General features: G+C 38.4%; 1 protein-coding gene across 2 annotated transcripts; it reads left to right on the top strand.

Annotated features, from left to right (window-relative positions):
- Positions 1-1,920: 1,920 nt before the first annotated feature.
- Positions 1,921-4,737, top strand: LOC140807972 (uncharacterized). 2 transcript variants are annotated; one of them, XM_073164949.1, is made up of 2 exons: positions 1,921-2,225; positions 3,044-4,737. In XM_073164949.1, exons 1-2 carry the CDS (start codon positions 2,070-2,072, stop codon positions 4,505-4,507), a joined length of 1,620 nt encoding a protein of 539 aa, XP_073021050.1. In that variant the 5' UTR covers positions 1,921-2,069; the 3' UTR covers positions 4,508-4,737. The 2 variants fall into 2 exon arrangements, with proteins under 2 accessions (XP_073021050.1, XP_073021051.1); XM_073164950.1 differs by having other exon boundaries at positions 1,922-2,225; positions 3,004-4,737.
- The last annotated feature ends 3,314 nt before the right edge of the window (positions 4,738-8,051 follow it).

Below are 8,051 nucleotides of genomic sequence, written 5' to 3'. Positions count from 1 at the left end.
ATTATTTTATTCTTAATATTATTTTATAGGAAACTATTGGTAAATTTTCAAGCTTAACACATTAACCTTGCCTTGCACGGTGCCCGTTGAAGGCATAAACCTATGCAGAAGCTAACGACACTCGCATGCTGTAGGTTGCAGACCTGCAGTGAATCTCATGAAGTTGCTATCAGTGGCATTCGCCCCATATTTTGACGCATTCTTTAGCAATAGCGCTTGGGTATCTGGGTTGTTTTGAGTTTAGTCAAATTCCAGGCAAACGCAGATGATCCGGTCTCTTCGTAATGGCATTGCAGGAGATCAGAGCAACTCTTTTTCATGGCTTCACTTCATATATTCATCCACGTCAAGCACATTCACATACGTCTTTGCAACCTTCCCAGCTACGCTACCGCAGTCTTTAGCCAAACCCACGAAGCCAATATCCTTTTATACAACACCATGATAACTGCGTTGGTCTCAAATGATTGTTTTAATCATGCCATCTACAAGAAGGCTTTTTACCGAACAGTATCGCACTTCCCGTGGGAGTTCACGTTGCTTCCACGAAATGGTAACCAAATTTTGCCTGTTTGGAAAATACATGGAGGTCATCATTCTTCAGATTAAGAAAGAAGCTCTGGTAGCAAGACTTATAGTCATGGATGGATAATCAATACCATGAATCCAAGAAACTATTCCAAAAGGCCTTTGATATACTTCAATCTCATGCAAAATCCTGTGAAGGAAATTTAAGTCGATTCACTGTGCCAATCGGCGCTATAGCAGTAACACACTGGTTCATCTCTGAGACTCTGAAAGAGAGAGCAGGCATGCATGCTTCAAGGATCCAAGATATGGATATATTAGTATCGATATATGCTCACAACCCTCTAATTGTAGTTACTTTACAAGAACTACTGTAAAGTACTACCGCAGCATCGTATGTTTGGAACTGGTTATATATTACTATCGGTATACCTTTTCGAGTGTACAATCAATCAATACACCATAAAATCTCCAATTGTTTGCATTTCTAACGAAGGGAGGACTTATCCGTCGCCCTAGAGTTTATAACCCGTGGTTGAGTTCTTGTTAGCATTAGGACAATGTAGAGTTTATTTTTTAGGTTCTATCTTTGACTTAGAAAGTAACCAATCAATCGCATGGATATGATACTCTGTCCCTGATGTGATTATTATGTCAGATCTTGGAATTATAATCTTAAATATTGTAAAAAGTCATTTTTATTAGGAAAAAATTAATATCCTAAATGTTGGTTTCTAAACATTAACATGTCCCCATATGTTCGTTCCAATCAGATTATGATGTTTTCCATTAATATTGCAGTGAACCCATTTTATATCAAATCTTTACCAAGCCTAAATATATGTTTTCGGTCACACCTACCTATAGTTCATTTTTTTTTCGAATACATAGATAAACACATGATTATACGAGCCAAGAAATTATAATTAAGAATACACTGATTTCTCTCTTTTGAGTAGGTCTCTTGTGAGGCAGTTTTACGAATCTTTATCTGTGAAACGGGTCAACCCTACCGATATTCAGAATAAAAAATAATATTCTTAGCATAAAAAGTAATATTTTTTCATGGATGACCCAAATAAGATATATGTCTCACAAAATACGACTCGTGTAATCGTCTCACCCAGATTTTTACCCTCCCTTTTAGTGAACAAAGAAATGACAGAGAAGTAGCAAAAGGTGGAAAATATTGTTTTGAAAATTTAGTGATAAAAAAATGAGCCAGAATGAGTAATTAATCAATCATTGATTTAAATAAATCGATTATTTAAAATATTGTAATCAATCTAGTCGCGTACCATATAAATATATGTAATTTGATATTGACATAAATTTTTTATTTAAATTACTATTTACGCATATAAGAGGAAGTACACTTTACAGGAAGGAAAATTAGATCCAAACAAAGCCTTAAGTGACTTGCTCCACAGAAGAAAGAGAGAGACTGACTCAGACCATATAATATAATATTGTACTTTGTTTGTTGGCACATCAACGATGATGATTCCAAAGTCTGTAGAAGATGGGACCCACTGGATAGGATGTACGGTCCCGCGTTTCAGCTAGTTTCAGGAGGTCCCACCTACCATCTCCGCACTTTCATCTGTCGCGCTCGGCAGTCAGGAGCACACATCACATACATGAACTGCGTAGGCTGGACACCCCCCCTTTGTTTACATTCGCAAATCACGCGTTTGGTAGTGATAAAGTTATCTTCTTTCTTGAGTTGTGTTGGTGTATATTTGTATGATTAGTTTCTGTCACTTTCAACTTCTGTTTCTGGGAGGAAAAGGTGACAGCTTAGTAATGGTTGGTGGGACTTTTCAAAGTGGAGTTAGATTAGCAAAAGAGAGAGAGATTGAAGCCTAAAGTTGTGCAGCATTTTTTTTCATTTGTCATTAGTATTTTATCTCTATTCTTAGTGATAGTTGAGACGACCTTCTAAGATTTATACAGACCAAAGTTTTTACCTTTCTCTCAGTCTCAGGTCTGTTTCTCTGCTCGATATTTTCATCTAATGGTGTCATTTATGAGAGAACATGCATTTCTTTGCCTGTGGTTCCTTTTTGAAGGTTAGGTTCATGTCAAGTTTGTTTCTTTTGTTCTTGTGTGGGATGCATGGATGAAGCTGTAAAACTTGAACTACCATCATCTAGAGTCTCGCTCTTTGGCTATCATATATTTAGGGTATTTTTGTTCGATCCATTCAATTTTCACTGTTTTATCATTCTGCTTATGTTGGTGTTTGTATCTCTATTTTGCCCAAACAAAAAAATCGAGTAATCCGTTTTGTAAAATTTTTAGCCTTCGTCTTTATGTTTTTTTTTTTTTTTGTTTTGTTTTTTTTTTACCAGTTTCTACTTCAAATATTAGTGTGCTCATACTTATGATGCTTTTCCAGCTTTTAACTCCGTAAGCTTCAACTCTGTATAACCTTTTGTGTTGTTTTTGCTTATGCTGAACCTTCTTTTGAAGGCTCTTCATGGTTCAGCTATGACATGCATATAATTTTTAGACGAAGAAATATATGGCTGATTTTGATCAAAAAGTTGAGGTTTGTGAAGGTAGTTCATTGCCTGAAAGTAAAGAGATCACAAGTAACGATACTGTTGGGGCCAGTGATAACCCGGAAATAGATTACGTGGGCAACAATGAATCACAAGATTCGATCTTTAAGTCATTAAGAACATCTGGTGGAAATGCTTTTGAGTCGGCCTTTAATTCCAGTAAATATGGATCAAATCTCATCTTTCATGGTAAGGAACGATTACCTGAAGCTGGTAAGCAATCATCATGTGAAAGAATGACAGTTTCTGAAGTATCAGTAGAAAGTGAAAAAATATCGGTGAAAGGCAAATCATCAGATGCATATCCTGTAGTGATTGATGAAGGTGCAAATGGCAATGAATCTTCAGAGACATCGATGACAAGACTGAGCAAAGATGGTGTCGACAAACTGGATTCAGCTGCTACTTTATTTGATCTGAATGAAGACATCAATGAAGATGGAACAGGCGAGTTTATTCAGCCTGATGTTGAAACTGTATCTTCTTGCAGTGTAATAAAAGTGGTGGCAAAAGCTGGGGTTCCTAGGGGATTACCCACGATGACATTCAAGTTTGAAGGTGGACGGAATTGGAAAAGTTCTGCAGAAATGAGTGCTTTCCGTTCAGTTCCTCTTTGCAAAAGGTTTTCGAGTGAATCATGCTCCAAAAAACGGTATAGCCCACGAGGTTTTACTGGAATTGACCTCAATGTCGCTGCTGTAGAAGAACATTCTTCCACTTTACAAGAACATTTTTGTTCAGATGGAGGTTCAAAACGAGCCAAGAGTCTCAGCGATGATCTCCATTTTCTTCATGACGATGCCAATGGCTTGAGCTTGAATACTTGCACATGTAAAGAAGAGACATCCAAGAATATTCAGTGGCTAGGCCAAGATCATGAACCATTGGGAAACAAGACTTCATATCATTCTACAAATCATGGAGATCGAGAGATTAATTTCATTAGCCGTGCCTCTTTGACAGATTCGAGTACTATGCAGCAGGAGCGGGATGCAAATCAGACTCACTCCAAACAGTTCCAGGTTGCAGCCAAAAATGCCCGACGGCCAATGGAACTGCTGCAGAGAGTTGCTCCATGGCAGCCAAAATTGCCGTACATATCATGTACTTTACCCCCTCAAAACCATTTCTTACCATTTTCCCAAAATCATGTACCATATAGCTATTACTTTCAAGAGCATGGCGATCTCGTGCAGATCATAAATGGACCGAACACGAGAAATAGAGCAACCCCTATTATCCCTACTGTCGATGCCAAAGCTAAGCGAAGCATACCAACAAGTGGAATCAGAATGGTTGAAGCTGCACCATTGATGTTTCTTATGGGAAAACCGACGGATAAACATATTAAGTCTATAAATCAAGAAACTTGGTATGCAACATCGACGAAAGGAAGGAACCAGGAGGGATAAACTATCACCAGCTTGGCTACAGACAGGACATTTAATTGTGCATGCATCGGTTCAACGTTTTACTACTTGCAACGAGCTTACTAGGAGGCCTGAATTGCACCAAATGTATGGATGCTCACTTCACGTTAGTCCTTTTGTTCTACCTCATTGGTTTTGTTAATTGAATACCGATTGGTTCATGCCTATATTTCATTTCTGATTACAGTTATAAAATTTCCTAATTATCGAAACACCGAAGATTAGAGCTTCTTACTTAGTTAAGAATGGATATAACTACTGTTCAATCCATGTAAAAGTTCGATAGAATCATCTAGTCAATCATGGATCTAAATATGATCGTGAAAAATCATTTTGGTTTTGCTCAAACTTTATGCTTTTACATAATTCATACGAGCTTTTCAGCGAATGATCACAACTTCTCACGCCATTGGATTCTACATGGAGTATTCACTCAATCCATTTAAAAGAATATAGAACCCACGCAGCTTCTAAATTTTATCTCATTTAAATCTAGACCAGTCAAAATAATATCTGATGTGATGTACAAAAATGCCAATTCCAGGTTGATGAAAATTGTTCAAATCCAAATCAACAATTATTGTTTCCTTTTGTAAAACAAGAGGGAAGATAAGAAACCACTAAATCCAAGATACAAACATATAGCAATAGCAGTCAACGAGCTGGTGAGCATGACTGCAAGAAGAGCACTACCAACAAAAGCCCACTCAGCGGTTCTTTGCTTTTCCTCAAATTTCAACACAACATCATTCTCCATCTCTCTGTGGGAAATGGGAATTGTTCTTTCGTTTCCGGCGTAACCGTCCAAACAGGTTTTGACTTCTGGGCTTTTGGTCGTTCTTTGAAACTGAAATAGTTCCCTCCAACTGTCAAATAACGAAGAAGGATAAGAAGGAACCTGAAAATTCCTCTGTATATTGAATTGAATCAATTTGAGTCTTCACGGTATTGCATGTACAAATACTACTAAGTGTAACCGTAAAAGTGCTAAAAGAAATAACAACCAAAACACGTTTTATGTTCACTATTATTAACCTATTAACCAATACTCAACACACCCCCCTCAAGCTTGGTACAAGTTTCGAGTACCAAGCTTGGACAATAGGTAAAAATGTTGCTCCTTGCCTAGGCTTTTAGTGAAAATGTCGGCAATTTGATCTTGAGTGGAAATATGAACTGTTTTAAGAATTCCCTGCATGATTTTTTCACGAACCACATGGCAGTCGATCTCAATGTGTTTGGTCCGTTCATGGTACATGGGATTAGCAGCAATATGAAGTGCGGCTTGATTGTCACAGTAAAGAGTTGTAGGGAGAAGAGATGTCACGCCCATGTCCTCCAGTAAGCCACGAATCCAAACGATTTCACAAGTGGTAGTGGCCATAGCCCGGTATTCAGCTTCAGCGGAAGATCTTGACACGGTATTTTGCTTCTTAGATTTCCAAGATAATAAGGAATCACCAAGTTTAACACAAAATCCGGTTAACGAACGTCTGGTCATGGGACATGCTGCCCAATCCGAATCACAATAGGCTGTAAGAACCATAGAGTTCTGGGCTTTCAAAAGTATACCCAAACCAGGAGAACCCTTGAGATATTTGATCACCCGAAGAGCTGCATCCATATGAGACTTTTTGGGAGCATGCATGAACTGGCTGAGGTGCTGTACAACGTAAGATATGTCGGGCCTTGTGATAGTGAGGTAGATCAATCTACCTACAAGCCGTTGATAAGAATCAGGGCTAGACAATAATGGATCACAAGAAGTAGGATCTTCAGAGCTATGAGGATTAATAATGCCGTCCAACTCTGCAATGGTAAGCTTTTTATTTTGTTCCATGGGAGTCTCAAAGGGTCGACTACCAGCTATGCCAGAATCCTTAATGAGTTCCAATGTATACTTGCGTTGATTAAGATAGATACCTTCACTAGACCGAGCAATTTCAATGCCCAAGAAATATTTCAACTTACCAAGATCACGTATCTGTAAATGACAATGTAAAAAATTCTTCAACTCAACAATGAAGTTGGAATTACTCCCTGTGATGATAATGTCATCCACATAAACTACCAAGATGGTAATATGCTCAGAATGGCGTTTGATAAAGAGAGAGTGATCATGATGAGATTGTGTGTAGCCGGCAGTACGCATCAGCCCTGCAAATTTATGATTCCACTGCCTCGAAGCCTGCTTGAGGCCATATAATGATTTGCGCAACTTGCAAATTTATTAGGATCTTGAACGTGATAGCCAAGCGGAAGCGTCATAAAAATTTCTTCATCTAAGTCACCTTGAATAAAAGCATTAGCTACGTCCATTTGTGTTAAGGACCAGTGATTGGTTGCTGCTAAACTAAGCAAACAACGGATGGTGACTATCTTGGCAGTAGGCGAAAATGTATCATGAAAGTCAATTCCAGGCTGTTGAGTATACCCTTTGGCGACCAAACGGGCTTTGAATTTGTCAATTGAACCATCCGGATTATGTTTCACTTTGTACACCCATCGACAGCCAATGGGTTTAACAGTGGCAGGACGATCAACCACGTCCCAAGTATGATTTGAATCCAGAGCTGCAAGCTCTAAATCCATAGCTTGTTGCCATCTAGAATCGTTAACTGCTTCATGGTAAAAACGAGGTTCTGAAAATGATGAAATGGCAGCCGCAAAGGTTCGAAAAGCTGGGGAAAATCTGGAATAAGAAATTTGTTGTGCCATAGGATACAAGCAATGAGTAGAATTACTTTGAGGTAATGTAGGACAATTGAAATCTCGAGTCCACTGAGGGGGTTGTTTAGTTCTACAAGATCTTCGAAGTGATGTAATGTGATCACGACCAGAAGAAGATAACCTTGCAGATTCATTTAGTGACTGAGGGATACAACCATTGTCAGTAAAGGTTTCAGGAAAAGATGAGGATGCTGGAAATGGAGGAACAATAGGTCTGTTCTCAGCAAATGGAAATATATCCTCATGAAAGACAACATCTCGAGAAACAAACAGTTTGTTGGTTTGAAGGTTCATAACTTTATACCCCTTTTGAACATTGGAATAACCAAGAAAGACACAAGCTACAGCACGTGGAGAAAACTTATGTGCAATGTTCGAAGAAGAAGCATAGCAAAGGCACCCTAATATTCTTAGATGATCATATGCTGGACTCTTGTGAAACAGGATATCAAAAGGTGTTTTATTACCCAGCATTGGACTAGGAGTTCTGTTGATGAGATAAACAGAAGTCAACACACAATCACCCCAAAACTTTAGAGGAAGAGATGCCTGAAATCTTAAGGATCTAGCTATATCAAGGATATGTCGATGTTTGCGCTCAACAACTCCATTTTGTTGTGGAGTATAAGGACAAGAGCTGAAGTGAATGACACCATGAGCTGCAAAAAAACTACTACATTCTGCCTTAAAAAAATCAGATGCATTATCCGAACGTATGGACTTAATCTGAGATGAAAATTGGGTACTTATCATGGCAAAAAACTGTTTGAGAATCCCAAATATATCTAGTTTTGAA

The sequence above is a fragment of the Primulina eburnea genome, chromosome 12 (genome assembly GCF_022965805.1).
Source record: "Primulina eburnea isolate SZY01 chromosome 12, ASM2296580v1, whole genome shotgun sequence".
NCBI lineage: Eukaryota > Viridiplantae > Streptophyta > Magnoliopsida > Lamiales > Gesneriaceae > Primulina > Primulina eburnea.
Note: the sequence above shows the minus strand (reverse complement) of the source record. Positions and strands in the feature narration are given on the sequence as shown.

Coding starts and splice junctions, on each gene's coding strand:
- LOC140807972 (XM_073164949.1), top strand. CDS start 2,070: ATGTACGGTCCCGCGTTTCAGCTAGTTTCAGGAGGTCCCACCTACCAT. Junction 2,226..3,043: donor ATTCGCAAATCACGCGTTTG/GTAGTGATAAAG, acceptor TATAATTTTTAG/ACGAAGAAATATATGGCTGA.